This window comes from Pseudophryne corroboree, chromosome 7 (genome assembly GCF_028390025.1).
Source record: "Pseudophryne corroboree isolate aPseCor3 chromosome 7, aPseCor3.hap2, whole genome shotgun sequence".
Classification (NCBI taxonomy): Eukaryota; Metazoa; Chordata; class Amphibia; order Anura; family Myobatrachidae; genus Pseudophryne; species Pseudophryne corroboree.
The window spans coordinates 403,393,337-403,414,290 of record NC_086450.1 but is presented as its reverse complement, the minus strand read 5'-3'; the positions used below and the strand labels follow the sequence as shown (position 1 = coordinate 403,414,290).

Genomic DNA, 20,954 nt, shown 5'->3' with positions numbered 1-20,954 from the left:
GGACAACTGGGAAGCAAACTTCCTCAGCAGGCACGACCTCCACCCGGGAGAGTGGGGACTTCATCGGGAAGTCTTCCACTTGATTGTGAACCGTTGGGAAAGACCAAAGGTGGACATGATGGCGTCCCGCCTGAACAAAAAACTGGACAGGTATTGCGCCAGGTCAAGAGACCCTCAGGCAATAGCTGTGGACGTTCTGGTAACACCGTGGGTGTACCAGTCGGTGTATGTGTTCCCTCCTCTGCTTCTCATACCCAAGGTACTGAGAATTATAAGACGTAGAGGAGTAAGAACTATACTCGTGGCTCCGGATTGGCCAAGAAGGACTTGGTACCCGGAACTTCAAGAAATGCTCACAGAGGACTCATGGCCTCTGCCGCTAAGAAGGGACTTACTTCAGTAAGTACCATGTCTGTTTCCAAGACTTACCGCGGCTGCGTTTGACGGCATGGCGGTGGAACGCCGGATCCTAAGGGAAAAAGGCATTCCGGAAGAGGTCATTCCTACCCTGGTCAAAGCCAGGAAGGAGGTGACCGCACAACATTATCACCACATGTGGCGAAAATATGTTGCGTGGTGTGAGGCCAGGAAGGCCCCACGAAGAAATTTCAACTCTGTCGATTCCTGCATTTCCTGAAAACAGGAGTGTCTATGGGCCTCAAATTGGGGTCCATTAAGGTTCAAATTTCGGCCCTGTCAATTTTCTTCCAGAAAGAATTGGCTTCAGTTCCTGAAGTCCAGAAGTTTGTCAAGGGAGTACTGCATATACAACCCCCTTTTGTGCCTCCTGTGGCGCTGTGGGATCTCAACGTAGTTCTGGGATTCCTCAAATCACATTGGTTTAAACCGCTCAAATCTGTGGATTTGAAATATCTCACATGAAAAGTGACCATGCTGTTGGCCCTGGCCTCGGCCAGGCGAGTGTCAGAATTGGCGGCTTTGTCTCACAAAGCCCATATCTGATTGTCCATTCGGACGGGGCAGAGTTGCGGACTCGTCCCCAGTTTCTCCCTAAGGTGGTGTCAGCGTTTCACCTGCACCAGTTTATTGTGGTACCTGCGGCTACTAGGGACTTGGAGGACTCCAAGTTGCTAGATGTTGTCAGGGCCCTGAAAATATAGGTTTCCAGGACGGCTGGAGTCAGGAAAACTGACTTGCTGTTATCCTGTAGGCACCCAAAAATCTGGGTGCCCTTGCTTCTAAGCAGACGATTGCTAGTTGGATGTGTAGTACAATTCAGCTTGCACATTCTGTGGCAGCACTGCCACAGCCAAAATATGTAAATGCCCATTCCACAAGGAAGGTGGGCTCATCTTGGGCGACTGCCCGAGGGGTCTCGGCTTTACAACTTTGCCGAGCTGCTACTTGGTCAGGGGCACACCCTGGCTGAGGAGGACCTGGAGTTCTCTCATTCGGTGCTGCAGAGTCATCCGCACTCTCCCGCCCGTTTGGGAGCTTTGGTATAATCCCCATGGTCCTGACGGAGTCCCCAGCATCCACTTAGGACGTCAGAGAAAATAAGAATTTACTTACCGATAATTCTATTTCTCGTAGTCCGTAGTGGATGCTGGGCGCCCATCCCAAGTGCGGATTGTCTGCAATACTTGTACATAGTTATTGTTACAAAAATCGGGTTATTATTGTTGTGAGCCATCTTTTCAGAGGCTCCGCTGTTATCATGCTGTTAACTGGGTTCAGATCACAAGTTGTACAGTGTGATTGGTGTGGCTGGTATGAGTCTTACCCGGGATTCAAAATCCTTCCTTATTGTGTACGCTCGTCCGGGCACAGTATCCTAACTGAGGCTTGGAGGAGGGTCATAGGGGGAGGAGCCAGTGCACACCACCTGATCCTAAAGCTTTTACTTTTGTGCCCTGTCTCCTGCGGAGCCGCTATCCCCCCCCCCTTGGTCCTGACGGAGTCCCCAGCATCCACTACGGACTACGAGAAATAGAATTATCGGTAAGTAAATTCTTATTTTTACTTCCAGGACTGGATTTTTCACGTTCTATCTTTTGAGAAAGACTTCAGCCCAGAAATCACTGTTGACAGGTATATAGATTAATACGGTAGTGTATACACAGCTGTTCAATCATTATCTGTGGCGCTGGCCTTGTCAAATGAGGATCTGGCTTCAGAGGAACTGGGCGTGGTCTGGAAGAATAAAGTGAGGCTTTATCTGGTCACATCTACAGAGTGTCAAATTTGAATGCATTGATTAGCCCAGAGCAGAGGTTCTCAAATGCGGTCCTCAAGGCACCCCAACGGTCCAGATTTTAGGTATATCCATGGCTTAGCACAGAGGGTTAAATCAAATTGACTGAGCTGCTAATTAAGTCATGTGTGGCTAAGCATGGATATACTTAAAACCTGGGCCCTCATTCCGAGTTGATCGGTCGCAAGGCGAATTTAGCAGAGTTACACACGCTAAGCCGCCGCCTACTGGGAGTGAATCTTAGCTTCTTAAAATTGCGACCGATGTATTCGCAATATTGCGATTACTAACTACTTAGCAGTTTCAGAGTAGCTCCAGACTTACTCTGCCTGTGCGATCATTTCAGTGCTTGTCGTTCCTGGTTGACGTCACAAACACACCCAGCGTTCGCCCAGGCACTCCCACCGTTTCTCCGGCCACTCCTGCGTTTTTTCCGGAAACGGTAGCGTTTTCAGCCACACGCCCCTGAAACGCCGTGTTTCCGCCCAGTAACACCCATTTCCTGTCAATCACATTACGATCGCCGGAGCGAAGAAAAAGCCGTGAGTAAAAATACTTTCTTCATAGTAAAGTTACTTGGCGCAGTCGCAGTGCGAACTTTGCGCATGCGTACTAAGCGGATTTTCACTGCGATGCGATGAAAAAGAACGAGCGAACAACTCGGAATGAGGGCCCTGGACCGTTGGGGTACCTTGAGGACAGCGTTTGAGAACCTCTGGACTAGAGGTTCCCAAACACTGTCCTCATGGCACCCTGACGGTTAAGGTTTTAAGGATATCCATGGCTGAGCACAGATGGTTAAATCAAAATGCGGTACTAATTAAGTCACCAGTGGCCAAGCTTGGCTATCCTTAAAACCTGGACTGTTAGGGTGCCTTGAGGATTGCGTTTGAGAACCTCTGGAACAGACAGCAGTGATTGTACGCTGACCAGTACTTTAAGTACTGAATCTTTTTTTGCTGCCTGTATTGAAAAATAAAAAAAAGACACTTAAGCAAACAAGAAAAAGAAACAATGTTGCCTCGAAATGGGAATTGTAAAAGTTTTAACTTTTGAATGTCTTTATCTTCAGCAATAGCATCATCTTGCTGAACATCTACTTCCAAGAATTTAATTACCGCACTATTTCTGAGTCGGCAACCACCAATGTGAGTCTGTATATGACGTAAGAACACCACCTTTTGTGGAAACTACCAAGTGTTTCATATTGATTTTTTTTCTGAGTAATGGAGGCCTAGCGGTAGACTTACTAAAGCTTCTAAAACAGACAAGTGCTGGTGTTACCCATGGCAACCTGATTTTGTCTATCATTTCCTAGAATGCAATAGACTAAATCTGTTTGGTTGCTATGGACATCACTTGTCAGTTTTAGAAGCTTTACTAAATCTACCCACTAATCTATATGCAGATACCATAGTGGTTTCTTCTACACAACCTGTTTCAGTCCTCTTGGTAGATTTACTATATGGTGCAGGGTTTATTGTCCTTTTAAATATCCTGCATAAACGTCTTCAAATTTGCCGGGTTTTAAACCCTCACGCTTTGTAAATAAACTCCTCCGTCTCACTGGAGTATTACCGCTGTTATTACTTAAGATTACCATGAGCCCTGGCTATTGCTGTAGCCATTAAGGGTATTTATCAAACAAGGAAGCAATACACACCTAGAATGAATATGGCATTTCCTAATGAATTCATCTATGTATATGTAGTAGGTGAAGAATGTAGTAACTCAACCATTGCCAGTCGGGTCCTGGCACCTGCGCAGTAGATCTGACAGGCGCCAGGACGGCGCACATGCATTAGCAGCAGTGGGGACTGTGCATCGGAAGCAGCCCATAGAAGCTGGTTTGGGCTGACGATGAGACAGGGATTGGCTTCCCACAGGAAGCACACTCTCTGCTAATCACAGCCCAGTATGGATGTCCAGAGGGTGGAAACACCTGCCAATGGGATTGCCTTTTCTGAGGGTGACTGCCAATAGGAAGTCTCTGCCAGTCACAGTGAAGCCAGTGCAGTCACGTACTGTAACTGCCTCACTAAGGTGGCGGATATTACTGGGCGGGCTGCAGTCCATAGGTAAAATCTGCTACTGCAGAAGACCCTCGCCGAATGTAATCGGTATCCGAAAACTCCATAACTTATATGTTTTCATTTAAACCGTAAAAGCAAGAACCCAAGTTCATTTAAAATTAAAAGGAACATGTTTCCTAAAATACACGTCTCCTACTATGGAGCCTATTATAATGAATTGCTTACCACTATCACAACCTGCTTAATATGCCTGAACTGCTCTTCTGATCCCTCCCTGAAAAAATTAAATGTGGTTTTATAGCCTTTAGGTTACAGTGGCTATCTACTAAGACCAAACACCCATAAGCGAATCTTTACTGAGCTTGGTAAATGGCTCATTATCGCAGCCCCCATAGAAGGCTATGGGTATTGCTGTTGTGATTGTTAATACTATATCTATAGCCGTACCTCCTCCTTAAATAGCCCAATCCACTAAATTTTGGCAAACCTCCGAAAACAGACATTTTTGGAAGATTGCCACAATTTTAATTGCATAAATATAGCCCCTATATATTTATACTGTAAACGGCAAAATCAAGAAAGAAGGTTAATTAGATTATACACCAAACTACATACTCCACTACGATACACAAGATAGTGTTCTCCGCCAGTTGATTACAACCCAAAACTCCAAATCTATCCCTTATTCTACAGCTGGTGTGGCTGCTATCGAACTTGGGAGGTCAGTTTGGATTCTGGATGGGCGGCTCGGTCCTGTGTATCATCGAGTTTGGAGAGATCATCATAGACTGCATTTGGATCACCATACTCAAACTGCTCGCCTGCAGGAAAGCGAGGAAAGAGAAGAGACGCCGCCCTGATTATGCGGAACCGCCACCTACAATCTCTGAGCTGGTAGAGGCATATTCCAATCCTGGATTCCATCATGAAGATTTAGACCATACCAGTATGCCAATACCAGGCACCCCACCTCCGAAGTATGACTCCCTACGGGTGCAAGAGATGGATGCCATTGAGGCCATATCCAGTGATGAGGAATAATACAACTTTACGAGTATTCATTGTGAAAACTAACATCCATTATTAATGCATCAATCAGTTTCTATTTTAATTAACACCTGAATGAACTGTTAATCATATGTCATAATCTTAAATTATAGGAGAGAAATAAAGCAATCTATGTATTTTTGGAGAAGAAGCAGCACTGAGTACTGGGCATTGTCAGTATTACTCTACTTGGACAGATTAGAATACAACATACAATGGAGCTAAACATACAAAAGTATTCTGATATTGATGCACTTTTAGGATCCACACTAACATAATAATAAAATCGAAGTCTTTATTATAATCCTTCCAGATCATTTCTTCAGCAAAATATTGGATTCAAATTGATGCCCCAGTAACTAGAAAAAGAATAGTGTCCACAAATAATTCTAAGAAAGGATGATGATGTGCCCTAACGGTGCCCCAGTCACAATACCAGTTAATGTTGACTGTAAAGCATCAGTTATTTCACATGTGTATATACATTTTCATATATTGTAAGACATGTTTTATTAATTACCCAACATTAACAGGAAAATTGTGGTGGTTTGAAGTTATATCCAGGGTGCAATGTGTCCTATTCATTCCTGGTAGTCTAACAGGTTGTATCTTAAATGACTAGACTGGGTGTACACTGCTCAGAACAAATAAGATTGAGCGTGCACAAGCTGGGTCTGATATGCTGGTGGTCGGGGTGCCGGCGGTCAGAATACCGACTGTGCCATCCTTGTGGTGAGAATCCCGACAGGGGCACGGTAAGTATATTTACCTTTTCCCAATGCCCCCCTAACCCTCCCGTCTCGCAGCCAAAACCTAAACCCCCCCAGCAGCTGTCCCTAACCCTCCCAGGTGGTGCCTTAAACTAACCCCCCTTCCCGCAGCCTGAACCTAACCCTCCCCCCAGCAGCCTAAACCCAACCTCCCCCTGGGGCTTACATCTCCGGCGGCCCAGCAAACACTCGGGATTCCGCTGCCAGGATTGTGTCCCTATCTGGATGCCAGCACTGGCATTCCGAGCAGTATTGGGATTCCGGCGTTGGTGTTTCAGCTGCAGGGATTCTGACCGGATCCCACGTGCACACTGTGGCCCAAATGTACTAAGCCTTAACAAGAGATAAAGTGGAGACTGATAAAGAGTGATAAAGGACCAGCCAATCAGCTCCTAACTGTCATTTTTCAAACACAACCTGTGACATGGCAGTTAGGAAGCTGATTGGCTGGTCATTTATCAGTCTCCACTTTATATCTTGTTAAGGCTTACTACATTTGGGTCTATGCATCTTACCAAACAACCCAACAATGTACAGTATTTTATGAGATATATTGTTGCCCCGGTACACACTATAATGATCACTGGCTAATTTAAATAATGGGAATATCGTCAGGACGTCTGCTTGGTAGTACACACAGAAGTACAAATCGCTAGCGATATCACTAGCTTTGATCTGCAGCACAGCAAACCTGACGTCACATGCGACTGCGGGATCATGAATATTAAGCATACACACAGTGATATGTCGGTCCGAACCGCCCGATTGGACGACATATTACTCATGCCCAGATTTATCAAGCTTTGGAGAGTGATAAATTGCACGGAGATAAAGTACCAACCAATCAGCCCCTAACTGCCATGTTACAGGCTGTTTGAAAAATGACAGTTAGGAGCTGATTGGCTGGTAATTTATCACAGTGCAATTTATCACTCTCCAAGGTTTGATAAATCTGGGCCTCAGTGTGTACTCTGCTTTAGGGTTACTAGCTTTGTAGCAACTTTATTGCTGTTTGACAAGATTGCACGCAGGGCTCCTAACAGAGAGTTTCTCATATAAGAGTCCTTTATCATTCTGTGCCTTGTATTGATGCAATATAACAGTGAGCAGTGTGCGTCTTATTTTATTGTTGCGCTACCACCACATATTATCAAACAGGCGGTTAGTGCACATTCTGTAAAATGTCACAGCTTCAAATAGCTTGTGGCGGTGATAGGTGTTGTATTCTACACTCCTGATTCCTGCTGTTTTGCCTGTCTGACCTTATGGTGACTTTGTGCATGGATTCTGACTACTCTCTTTGTCTGCCGCCTGCCCTGACCCTGAATGCGGACCTGTCGCTCTCTCTTTTTTGCTGCCTACCTGGATCCCTGCCGTGGAGTTGCTCCTGATGGCTTACAACACACCTTAGAATTCTGTGCGTCTGGCTCGCTGTCTGTGGTTATGCACATTGTACTACTGCCTGTTCTGTTTTGTGTCAAGTGTGATATTTGTAACAATTAAAAAGATTTTACGCTATGGATCCCTTCTCTGGTATCTGCTTCCTTTTCATGGGGTAAGAGCCCGGTTATGAGAAGCTGGACATGGGAGAGAGAGGATAAAGTCTTATTTACCTGCCATAAAGACACACTTGATGATCTCGTTGAAAACCTCCAGTTTGTGAGTGTAACCAATAGAGGCATCCCCGTGAATCGTTTACTTGGTGGTGGATATCTTAAACAATTGGGAAATGTGTGGGGATGTAGTTGTGTGACCGGCGGTCTCCACAATACCGACGCCGTGATCCCACCCCCTAACAATCCTGATAGTCAGCTTGCCGACTAACAGGGACTATTCCCAATCGCAGGTGTCCACGACACCCTTAGAGTGGGAATAGAACCTGTGACAAGCGCAGCTCGCTACTGAGCCCGCAAGGGGCTTCATTGCGCTCGTCCCCCCTTCTGGGCATCTCCAAGCCGGAATCCCGGCGTCGGTATGGTGACCTGCCAGTCACACATACCCAACCCACGGCGGGAACTTTACAACCGATTCTGTCAGAAACTGTATTATATGTAAATTATCCATATACTGTATTCTTGTTACTGAGGAAAAGAACACCATCCTTCAGAAATCTAAGGGGAGTAACACTTATTGTATACACAGTTGAACATTTTCTGTATGTTGTACTCTAGGGAGGGGATTGGAGGCTTGCTTTGTATATTAGCCAGCAGATTAGAGGCCTGCTTTATATATTAGGCCAGACAGTCCCAACCTCAGTCCTCAAGGCATGCTAATGCTGGCTACACACTGATAGATATATCTGCAGATCAATGAAGCTGTAGATATATCTTTAGGCGGATCGGGCAGTGTGCTGTGCATACATACTGCCCAATCCGTCGTGACTGACATCACAAACTGGGCGGGCATTTAAATGCGCCCGCCCAGTTGAGCTATCAAGCACAGGTTGCCTCTGCAGCTGACCTCCCGTACACACACAACGATACACCAATATATCTGTATGAGATATTGGCCATCGTGTGTGCAGCAGGGCCGACGCGATATGTTTGTGAACGACGGCGTTCACAGACATATCGTTGGTACACACTGGCCGACGGACCAGCGATGTATCAGCCAGTGTGTACCCAGCTTTAGTATGCCTTGAGGACCGAGGTTGGGAATGCTTGTATTAGGCAGCAGCTTGGAGGCCTCTGTATTCTAGGCAGCTGATTGGAGGCCTGTTTTGTATTTTAGGCAGCTGATTGGAGGCCAGCTTTATAAACTAACCATCAGATGGCGATTAGAATAGCTATTAGACTAATGAAAACTTGCTTCATTATCTATGTGTTTATGGAAAGTGTTTTATAAAGTAGTCAGAATCAGTGTGATTATGGGATGTATGTAAACCGAGACCCCAATGAATGCCTGTAGTTAGTACAGGAGGTTTCCCTATGAAAGCTAGGACAATTATGAAAATCATTTACTTTATTTACATACCGTTTATGCTACTTCTCAACATAATCACTGTTAAGATTTAAACACTTGCAACCTGACACCAGTTTGTCAATAGTGTTCTAAAATGTGTCCTTGGATCGGAACCACGATTTCACCTCAGCCTTGACCTCATCATTGCTGTTGAAACTTTTTCTGCTCTTTTGAGCGCTGGAAACAGATGAAAATTGCTCGATGCGAGGCCTGAAGAATACAGTGAATGACCAAAAATTCCCAACCAAATTTTGTCAATATAGTAGTTCCTGTGATTGTCTCGCCAAATGAGGGTGTGCACTGATCTCGGGTCAGTGGTGACACCCATATGCCAGTCAGTAACCATCTGCGTGCTGAAGGGGAATGGCCTCATGAGGAAGGGGTGTGGTCTTGAAGCACGCCTCTGATTTTGTCCATTCCTGGAGATATTGGACTGCACTCAGAGACCCTACCTGCACTGCTGGCTCCTCAGTGACGGGAGCTGAGTGCTGCACGATAATGTCACTTTGCAGCACAACTTGAACTGTCAGAGACGCATTGTTTCTTTTATGGGGGGCAGAATAGATGCAATGAAATGTGTGTATTTTGGATTGTGTGTCACCAATTCTGATTGGCTGGCTGATTGTGTACTGACTATTCCAGCTGGTAGTACTTAATTCATCATCATTGTGACTATTATAGATGAATTTGTCTGGCTATTCGCATTTCCATTTAGACTATGAAAGAAGATTCACAGTTTAATTTTAAATGGAGAAAAACCTATAAATTATTAATTAGATTTCCACTGGCCAATAGAAGTTACCAAACTGATATCAGTATCGCTGTTGATAATGCAACTAGATGTCATTTTTAACTCTGAACTGTCCTTATAGTAGGTCCCCACAATATATCTCAAAATCATGTTACATACAGTACATCTAAAAAACATATCCAAAATATCTTACACATGACAATGCAAAAACTCTAATCCATGCTCTCATTATTTCCCAAAATTGATTATTACAATAGTCTTCATACTGGTCTTCCCCAATACAGACTCCCAGCACTACAAACCATCTTGAATGCAGCGGCGAGGCTAATCTTCCACGCTAGGTGTTCATCGTCCTGTGATCCGCTCTGCCAGTCCCTCCATTGGTTACCTGTATTCTACCATATTCAATATAAAATACTTTTACCTACACATAAGACTGTTAACCAAACTGCACCAACATACATCTCTTCGCTTATCTCAAAATATCTCCCTACCCGAACTCTCCGCTCTGCACAAGATCTGTGTCTTTCATCCACACGCATTACTTGCTCCCACTCATGATTACAGGACTTTCTGCTGCGGGGTACACTGGGCTCCACAAGGATAGACATTCGGGTGTAGAGTAGGATCTTGATCCGAGGCACCAACAGGCTCAAAAGCTTTGACTGTTCCCAAGATGCATAGCGCCGCCTCCTCTATAACCCCGCCTCCCTGCACAGGAGCTCAGTTTTGTAGTTGGTGCTGCAGATAGCAGGCACTTAACAGAGGGGCTGCTCCAGGCAGCCCTAAGAAGAGCTTTTTTGTGGAAAAAAGTGAAGACTACAAGGGCTGCAGCAGAGTTTAGATGTCAGGAGACATTCCCTGCTGCAGCTCTATCACTCCCCAGCGGCGCTGTATACTCCCGTGTCCTGGTTGCCGGGTAACTACAGCAGGAGGCTCCGGTTTTCTTGTTAGACACACACGGCTGGGGCTCTCCAGGATCGCGTGGCCGCGCTTCGGGAGGTGGTAAGTGGGTCCTGTTCTCGGGACCCGCGCTTTATCGCAATCCAGTGCGGCCGGTGGGAGGCGGGCCGAGCACTGGCGTGGACACTGTGACAGTACAGGCGACCCCACTAGGCCACCAGGGCGCGGGCAACAGGTCGGTTTCTCCTATAAACCCTTTTTATATATGCCCATAGTACCGGTGGTTATGTCCAGCAGGGGGGATAGGGCTTAGACCTGTAGCCCCTACCTCAGCCCCAGGGCGCCATTTACAGTAAATGTTCCCGCCCTGGAGCTGCATATCTGTCTCTCCCTCACTCCCAGTCAGTGTTTGGGCGACATTTTTCTCAGCTACACTGTTGCTGGGACTGCTTGGGCAAATCCTCCTTTGTAAAGCCGCCTGACAGCGCTGTGACTTTACAAGACGCTTAAGTATTCTACATGTCGTTTAGACAGTGATAGTTAAGAAAGAGTGCATTTAGTCAGGGTTTTTTTGGTACAATTACCCTGTGATATACATCCAGTCTTCACTGTGCAGTGTTATATCTATTGACTACATAGCTATATATAAGCTAGTCCAGTGCAGTATTATTGCTTGTCATAATGTCTGCATTGTACAAACTGTGACTATTTGTGTGTGCATTGGCCTGCTGGGTGACTTCCTTTTCGTGTCTCTCACTCAGCTTGCTATCCCTATATTCTATAACCTGTGGGGGCTAGGTGCGTCAGGTTTATTATAATATAGGTTTTTCACAAGATATACTTTTATTGTATTTTTCTCTGTGATCTTAGTCACTGTACCTCTCCCGAATCCCTGTTTGTGCTGACTACACTGCGCAGGGGTTTGGGTCAGGTATTGTGCTGCTGACAAATTGTACTGTGTTACCTTCTACTGCAAGTTATAACATGTCTGCTTATGAGGGTAACGGTTCTGGGGCTGAACACATTGGGGGTGGTGCTGAAGCCGCAGATACGTTTGAGGAAAATATAGCAGCCGAATGCTCTGGTTCTGGGGGTTCCTTGCCCCCCAGTGGGACTGTGGCAACGGGGGTCCAGAACGACCCGCCGTGGGCTACTTTCTCCACACTACTGACTACGCTAGTTACTAAACTAACGCCCCCTATGGGACCTCCTATGCCGGTACAACATATGTGGTCCCCGCGGTTAATCCGCCGTGGGCAGATAACTTGTCCGCTCAGTTAAAGAAATTGAGCCAGTCACTGACTACTAAAAAGTCTGACCCTTGCTCGCCTAAGACCAAGGGGTCCTCTAAGCGAGCCATTATTTCCTCACAATCCACTGCTGTCACTGACACTTCGTCTGATGAAGATGGCGTTTACACTGACCCCACAGATTCTGACACTGATAATACTGATGGGGATAGTAGTTCACAGGTGGATGTTCCTGATCTATTGGAGGCTATTAGGTTGATTCTACAAATTACGGATGATCCCGAGCCATCCGTTCCTCCTAAGAAGCCAGATAGATTCAAGCGTCAGAAGGTGGTTAAACAAGTTTTACCTCATTCTGATCACCTGGTTGATATAAGTCAGGAATCCTGGGAAAATCCAGGTAAGAAGTTTGTGCCTCACAAGAAGCTACTTGCTCGCTATCCCCTCGTGCCAGAGCTGTCTAAAAATTGGGAGACACCCCCTCCAGTGGACTCGCATGTGGCAAGGATGGTGGTTTCCTCAGCTCTACCTGTCACTACCATCACGTCTCTGAAAGAGCCTATGGATAAACGTGTGGAGGGTTGTCTGAAAGCGATTTACACCCTCACGGGTGCTGCGCAAAGGCCCACTATTGCAGCGACATGGGCTGCAGAGGCTATTGAAGCGTGGGCCCAAAAGTTGGAAGCTGAAATCTCTTCTGATAATGCTAGACAATGTTTGTCATATATTGTCACAGCTTCTCCCTATATTAAAGAGGCGGCTTCTGATGCCGGTGTTCTGGCAGCCAAGGCTTCTACTACATCAGTCCTGGCTCGCCGGATATTGTGGCTGAGATCCTGGTCTGTGGATCTGGATTCTAGAAAAACCCTGGAGGTACTCCCTTTTAAGGGAGATATCTTGATTGGTGAGGACTTAGATAAGATAGTGGCTGATTTGGCTACTGCCAAAACAGCCTGTCTGCCAAGTACTGCTCCTTCTGTGCCGGAGGCTAAAAGTACTTCCTTTCGTCCTTCAGGTAAAGCAAAAGGTCAGGCGTACCACAAACAGGCCTGCATTTCCAAACTAGGTAAGCCAAAGCCCACAAGAGCCTGGGCTGCCCGTCAGCCAGCTTCCAAGACCGATAAGCCTGCCGCATGATGGGGCGGGCCTCCCTCTGGGGGACCCCAGGGTGGGGGACCAGCTTCTAGGGTATACCCAGGAATGGTTGAAGACCACTTCAGATGCCTGGGTACGGGAAGTCGTCACTCGAGGGTACGCCATAGCCTTCAAAAACCGCCTCCCTCATCGATTTTGCCTAACAGACGTCCCGTCGGACCAAATGAAGGCAAAGACTCTTCATTCGGTGGTACAGACCCTTCTGGACACCTGAGTGGTAGTACAGGTGCCACTTACTCAGAGGGGGTACTATTCTCCGCTGTTTCTAGTCCCGAAACCGAATGGGTCCTCCCGGCCCATTCTCAACCTCAAGGCATTGAACAAGTTTGTGAGAATCTCCAAATTCCGTATGGAAACCCTTCGCTCTATTGTTCTGGCCTTGGAACCTGGGGATTATATGGTCTCCCTGGATAAACAGGATGCTTACCTGCATATTCCTATAGCAGTGTCGCATCAGCAATACCTGAGGTTTGTGGTTGGCAACCTCCATTATCAGTTTCGGGCATTACCTTTTGGTTTAACCACGGCTCCGCAAGTCTTCACCAAAGTTATGGCGGTAATGACGGTGGTACTCCGCCGTCAAGGGTTCAGGATCCTACCGTATCTGGACGACTTGTTGATCCTGTCAAATTCCCCAGAAATTCTCCTACGTCACCTAGATCTGACTGTCCAGTTTCTGCAAGCCCACGGGTGGCTCATCAACTGGAAGAAATCCTCTCTGGTCCCTGCTCAGAGCATGGTGCACTGAACAAATTTGCCCGACTGGACGAGGAATCGGAGGATGATAGTGAAGAAATGACGGTGCCGGAGGAGACTGCTCCCTCTAGCATCCAGAGGAGCGGTCCCTCTGGCGCAGTTGGGATAAAAGATAGTGAGGCACCTAGTCAGATGGTGGTGGTAGGGGATTCTATCATCAGGAAGGCAGATAGGGCACCGGGACCGTGATCGCCGTACAGTCTGTTGTCTCCCGGGTGCTCGGGTACGGTACATCGCGGACCGAGTAGATAGATTGTTTGGAGGGGTTAGGAAAGACCCGGCGGTCTTGGTGCACGTTGGCACCAATAACAAAGTTAGCGGAAGGTGGGATGTCCTTAAGAAAGACTATAGGGACTTAGGAAAGAAACTTAAGTCTAAGGTAATATTCTCCGAAATATTACCCGTGCCACACGCTAGTCCAGGGAGGCAGAGGGAGATTAGGGAGGTAAATGTGTGGCTTAGGGATTGGTGCAGGAAAGAGGGGTTTGTGTTCCTGGAACACTGGGCGGACTTCTCAGTCAGGCGCCATCTCTTTTGTCGTGACGGATTGCACCTGACTGAGGAGGGGGCAGCGGTGCTGGTAGGAAGGATGGTTAGAAGCTTGGAGGAGATTTTAAACTAGGAGCCTGGGGGGAGGGTTTAGCTAGAAACTACGGGTCATGCAGTGAGAATAGTGGGGATGACGGTAGTAAACGAAATGGGGGAGAAGTTGGGGGGAGGGTAAGAGCAGGCGGTAAGGTTACTAACATGGGTACTAAAAAGAGATTTTACCAAAGCACTAACCAATGTCGATTACAGGTCATCATTGCTACATAAGCTGAAAGATGTCCCTAACGCAAGGGGAAATACTTATCTTAGTTGTATGTATGTTAACGCTAGAACAGAGGTTCTCAAACTCGGTCCTCGGGAGCCCACACAGTGCATGTTTTGCAGGTAACCCAGCAGGTGCACAGGTGTATTAATTACTCACTGACACATTTTAAAAGGTCCACAGGTGGAGCTAATTATTTCACTTGCGATTCTATGAGGAGACCTGCAAAACATGCACTGTGTGGGCCCCCGAGGACCGAGTTTGAGAACCTCTGCGCTAGAAGCATTACTGGTAAAAATAGGATTTTAGTACCTACCGGTAAATCCTTTTCTCCTAGTCCGTAGAGGATGCTGGGGACTCCAAAAGGACCATGGGGTATAGACGGATCCGCAGGAGCTTGGGCACACTATAAAGACTTAAACTGGGTGTGAACTGGCTCCTCCCTCTATGCCCCTCCTCCAGACCTCAGTTAGAAAACTGTGCCCAGGAGAGATGGACATTTCGAGGAAAGAATTTATAATTTAAACACAGTGAGTGTCATACCAGCTCACACCACGAACATACCGCAAAAAATGGCCTTCAACAGAATACCAGCCCACGGCATGAAACCATACAGCCATATGCTGAGAGAATATGGAACACAACCTGTGTGTCAACCCACCAATAATAAGAAACCACATGCCATGGCATGAACAACGTCAGCGATAGCCTGACACAGAAGAAACACCACAAAGTGCAACCAAAATCAATAACTGCAGACACAGTACGCACTAGGACGGGCGCCCAGCATCCTCTAGGAGAAAGGGATTTACCAGTAGGTACTAAAATCCTATTTTCTCTTACGTCCTAGAGGATGCTGGGGACTCCAAAAGGACCATGGGGTCTATACCAAAGCTCCAGAACGGGCGGGAGAGTGCGGACGACTCTGCAGCACCGATTGAGCAAACATGAGGTCCCCATCAGCCAGGGTATCAAACTTGTAGAGCTTAGCCAAAGTGTTTGAACCCGACCAAGTATCCGCTCGGCAAAGTTAACCCGCCAAGACACCTCGGGCATCCGCCCAAGAAGAGCCCATCTCCCTATTAGAATGGGTCTCCCCCGACTTCGGTAACGGCAATCCAGCCGTAGAACTAGCACACCGAAACGTATCACAGATCCAGCGTGTAACAGACTGCAGAGACGCAGGCGCCCCAAGCACGCTGGGAGCATACCGGACAAACAGAGCGTCTGTTTCCCCAAACTGAGCCCAAGTGGCGACATAAATCTTCAAAGCCCCGACTACATCGAGAGACATTGAATCAGCCAATGCTGAAGTTACCACAGGCATCAAACTAGGCAGGACTTTGATTAAACCCCAAAAACCCTTTTCAGCAGAACAACTATCCGAGTTCTCAATTCTATCCACTTGGAAGATCAAACAGGGGCTCTTGTGAGACAAAGCTGCTACTTGCGACAACCGCCTTGCGGTCGCCCAAAAAGCAAAAGCATGACCACTATCCAAGATCAGTGAGACACAAGAAACGCAACACCACGTCAAGATCCCACTGTGCCAATGGGGCACAAATGGAGATTGGATGTGCAGTACTCCTTTCATGAAAGACTAAACTTCCGGAAAGGTGGCCAATTCTTTTTTTTTTTTTTTTTCAAAGAAAATTTACAAGGCCAAAACTGCCCTGAAACGGAGCCTAACTGTAGGCCTGCATCCACACCTGCTTGCAAAGAATGGAGAAGAACGACTCAGCTGAAAGTCTGCCGTAGGAAGCTCCTTAGATTTACACCAAGACACATATTCACGCTAAATACGGTGTTAAGGCTTCGCCGTTAAGTCTTTTTTAGCCTGAAGAAGCGTGGAAATGACCTCACTGGGAATAACCGATCGGACTAGGATATGGCGTTCAACCGCTACGCCATCAAACGCAGCCGCGGTAAGTCCTGATACACGCCCAGATCTTGCTGTAACAGTTCCTCCCGTAGAGGAAGAGGTCAGGGATCTTCTATGAATAAATCTTGAAGTACTGGATACCAAGCCCTCCTTGGCTAGACCGGAACTATGAGGATTGCCGGAACCTCTGTTCTTCTTACGTTGATCACCTTCAGCAGAGTGAAAGCGGAGGAACACATAGACCGACTGAAAACACCCAAGGTGTCACGAGGGCGTCCACTGCTATAGTTTGAGTGTCCCTTGACTTGGAACCATATTCCTTAGGTCTCTCGTTGAGGCGAGACGCCAACATGCCCAATTGAGGCACTCCTCAAAGACTTATCACTTCTGTAAAACTTCTCGACAGTATTTCTCCCGGATGGAGAGCGCGTCTGCAGAGGAAATCTATTTCTCCGTCATTTACGCCCGGAACTAAAACTGCTAATATAACGTTTACCAGTCTTTCCATCCAGCGGAAAACTATTTCAGCTTCTGCTATTGCTGCTTTGCTACTTGTTCCGCCGTAGCGGCTTACTTACGCCACTGCTGCCAAGTCGTCCGACAGAATTAACACAGGCAGATCACGAAGAATCTGGAGAATGCGCTTCAATACAGACAAGTGTAAGGTAATGCACTGTGGTAACAAGAACAAAAATAACACCTACCTACTAAATGGGGTAAAATTAGGGGATTTTGTACTGGAAAAGGACTTAGGTGTCCTCATAGATAGCAAACTGAGCAGTAGTACCCAAAGTAGGACTGCAGCAAAGAAGGCTAATAATATATTAGCATGCATAAAACGGGGAATTGATGCTAGGGACGACAGTATTATACTCCCGTTATATAAATCACTTGTGAGGCCACACCTTGAATACTGTGTACAATTCTGGGCACCTTACTACAAAAAGGATATCCTGGAGCTAGAAAATGTTCAAAGGCGGGCGACCAAACTAATTAAGGGTATAGAGACGCTGGAATACGAGGAAAGGCTTGCAAGACTAGGCATGTTTACACTGGAAAAGAGGAGATTAAGAGGGGACATGCTCAACATTTACAAATATATAAGGGGACAATATACAGATCTTGCGCAGGACCTGTTTTTGGTTAGATCAACACAGAGAACTCGTGGACACTCGCTCAGGTTAGAGGAGAGGAGATTCCGCACAATACGGCGTAGAGGCTTTTTTACGGTAAGGACGATACGTGTTTGGAATTCTCTGCCTGAGGGAGTTGTAATGGCCGACTCAGTCAACACCTTTAAAAATGGGTTAGATAAATTCCTAATGGATAAGGATATCCCGGGTTACGGGGCATAGTCACGCACTATGATTATTATAAAAAAAGAGGGGTAAAACGTAACGGCAGTCATCAACTTCAGTCAAAATTTTATACAAAATAATCGTGCATAGGAGACCACAAATAGGTTGAACTCGATGGACAATTGTCTTTTTTCAACCTTAGATACTATGTTACTATGTTACCTGGGAGCGCTATTGGACACTCACAACCAGCGGTTGTTCTTGTCTCAGGAGAAAGTCCTGAAGCTTCAGGACAGGATCCGTTGCTTCCTCTCTCGTCCGCAAGTGTCGATACATTCAGCGATGCAGGTGCTGGGCCTCATGGTATCAGCGTTCGACATGGTGGAGTATGCTTAATTTCATTCTGGCCAAGTGGGACGGCCTGCCTCACCGAATCAGGTCTCACATGATCTCATTGACTCCGGAGGTCCGCCTATCACTGACCTGGTGGCTCCAGGACCAACGCTTGTGCAGGGGTTGTCCTTTCTGGATACCCGACTGGGTCCTGTTGACGACGGATGCCAGCCTATGGGGTTGGGGCGCGGTGTTGGAGCAACACTCTCTTCAGGGTCGGTGGTCCAAGGAGGGGTCTCACCTTCCGATTAACATTCTGGAATTGCGGGCGGTCTTCAACTCTTTGAACCTTGCCCAGCATTTAATACAGAACCGTCCTGTTCAAGTACAGTCGGACAACGCCACCACAGTGGCTTACATAAATCATCAAGGCGGGACTCGAAGCCGCTTGGCAATGAAGGAAGTCTCACGGATTCTTCAATGGGCGGAACGCCATCTACCGGCCATATCGGCAATATTCATTCCGGGAGTTCTGAATTGGGAAGCGGACTTTCTCAGTCGTCAGGACGTACATGCCGGAGAGTGGGGCCTCCATTGAGATGTATTTCAACTCCTAGTGGAAAGGTGGGGCCTTCCAGATGTGGATCTGATGGTGTCTCAACACAATCACAGGGTTCCGGTTTTCGGAGCAAGAACAAGGGATCCTCAATGCGCTGTGCCATGGAAGTTTCGGCTGCCGTACGTGTTCCCTCCGGTGTCACTCCTGCCCAGGGTAAATCGAAAGTTCAAGCAGGAAGGAGGAATCTTGCTTCTCATAGCTCCAGCGTGGCCCAGACGGCATTGGTTCTCAGACCTGCAGGGCCTCTCGTCAGAGCGTCCAATTCTACTTCCACAACGCTCAGACCACCTTGTTCAGGGCCCCTGTGTCTACCAGGACCTGGCCCGGCTGTCTTTGACGGCGTGGCTCTTGAAGCTTCCGTCTTAAGGGCTAAAGGGTTTTCTGAGGCGGTCATTCAAACTATGTTGCGGGCCCGGAAACCGGCTTCTGCTCGGATTTACCATAGGGTCTGGCATTCTTATTTTGTTTGGTGCGCATCTAACAATTATGACGCTTCCAAGTTTAGTACAGCCAAGCTTTTGGCTTTTCTTCAGCAGGGCCTAGACTTAGGCCTGCGTCTGGCCTCCCTCAAGGTTCATATTTCTGCCTTGTCGGTGTGGTTTCAGAGAAAAATTGCGAACTTACCTGATGTCCATACCTTTACTCAGGGTGTGTTGCGTAGCCAACCTCCATATGTCCCGCCTGTGGCTCCTTGGGACTTGTCGGTGGTTTTGGAGGCGTTACAAGAGTCTCCGTTTGAACCTCTTGGTTCGGCTGATCTTAAGTGGCTTTCCCTTAAGGTGGTGTTTCTGCTGGCTATTGCCTCTGCTAGAAGAGTGTCGGATTTGGGTGCCTTATCTTGTAGTTCCCCATATCTGATATTTCACCGTGATCGGGTGGTTCTTCGGACTCGTCCCGGATATTTACCTAAGGTGGTTTCTTCGTTCCACCTTAATCAGGAGATAGTGGTTCCGGCCCTTGTCTCTCCTGACTTGTCTTCCAAAGAGCGGTCTTTGGACGTGGTTCGGACTCTCCATATATATGTGAAGAGAACTGCTTCTATTAGGAAATCTGATTCTCTTTGTTCTGTTTTGGTTTTCACAAACGTGGCTGGCCTGCTCACAAGCAGACTTTGGCCAGATGGATTAGGATGGTGATTGCACATGCTTATGTGAAGGCTGGTCTTTCAGCTCCTGCTCACATTACGGCCCATTCTACTCGGTCTGTTGGACCTTCTTGGGCGGCCCGTCGTGGTGCGATCCTTGAACAATTGTGCAAGGCGGCTACGTGGTCTTCTGTGAACACGTTCATAAGGTTCTATGCCTTCGATACTGCCGCTTCCCAGGATGCTTCCTTTGGACGCCGGGTTCTTGTGCCCGCTACAGTGCGTCCCCTCCCATAAGGAACTGCTTTAGGACATCCCCGATGTTAATCCTTGTGGAGCCCAGTGTACCCAGCAGCAGAAGATGAGATTTATGGTAAGAACTTACCGTTGCTAAATCTCTTTCTGCAAGGTACACTGGGCTCCACAAGGTGCCCACCCTGACGCACTTAGCTTCTTCGGGTTGGTATGGCATTAGCCGCTGACACTTCTCCTGTCGTGAGAACGTGGTGTATGTGGCTACTAACTGTTGTCGTCTCTTTTCCTGCTACTGCATTGGGCTGGTTAAGTAAAAACTGAGCTCCTGTGAAGGGAGGCGGGGTTATAGAGGAGGCGGCGCTATGCATTCTGGGAACAGTCAAAGCTTTGAGCCTGTTGGTGCCTCGGATCAAGATCCTACTCTACACCCCCTATGTCTATCCTTGTGGAGCCCAGTGTACCTCGCAGAAAGAGATTTAACAACGGTAAGTTCTTACCATAAATCTCATTTTTTTCGGGCTGCACCCACTCTATGGAATGCCCTCCCACGCACAATACGACTTTCCTCTAGTCTCCAAACTTTCAGACGTTATCTGAAAACTCACCCCTTTATGCAAACGTAGCAGATTCCGGAACCACCCACATAACCTTCATAAGCTATCCTACCCAATTACATCTCATCTATACAGACCACACATAACCTCACATATTTTATCTTTATTCGCTTTCACATCTTCCTGACCTTTGGTCAACATATCATACAGCCCATTAAGAACCTTTTCAATCTGGCAGAACTATTAAACCAGGCATGTCCAAACTGCGGCCCTCCAG

The 20,954-nt window shown here is 47.2% G+C and overlaps 1 protein-coding gene across 1 annotated transcript in view; it reads left to right on the top strand.

Moving 5' to 3' along the window:
• SCNN1B (sodium channel epithelial 1 subunit beta) overlaps positions 1 to 6,886 on the top strand; it is a 125,665-nt gene extending 118,779 nt beyond the window's left edge. Inside the window, exons 11-13 of the mRNA XM_063934653.1 lie at positions 1,991 to 2,052; positions 3,288 to 3,363; positions 4,942 to 6,886. Of these exons, the coding sequence (XP_063790723.1) occupies positions 1,991 to 2,052; positions 3,288 to 3,363; positions 4,942 to 5,289 (486 nt within the window). The 3' untranslated portion in view covers positions 5,290 to 6,886. The remainder of the gene's footprint in view (positions 1 to 1,990; positions 2,053 to 3,287; positions 3,364 to 4,941) is intronic.
• The last annotated feature ends 14,068 nt before the right edge of the window (positions 6,887 to 20,954 follow it).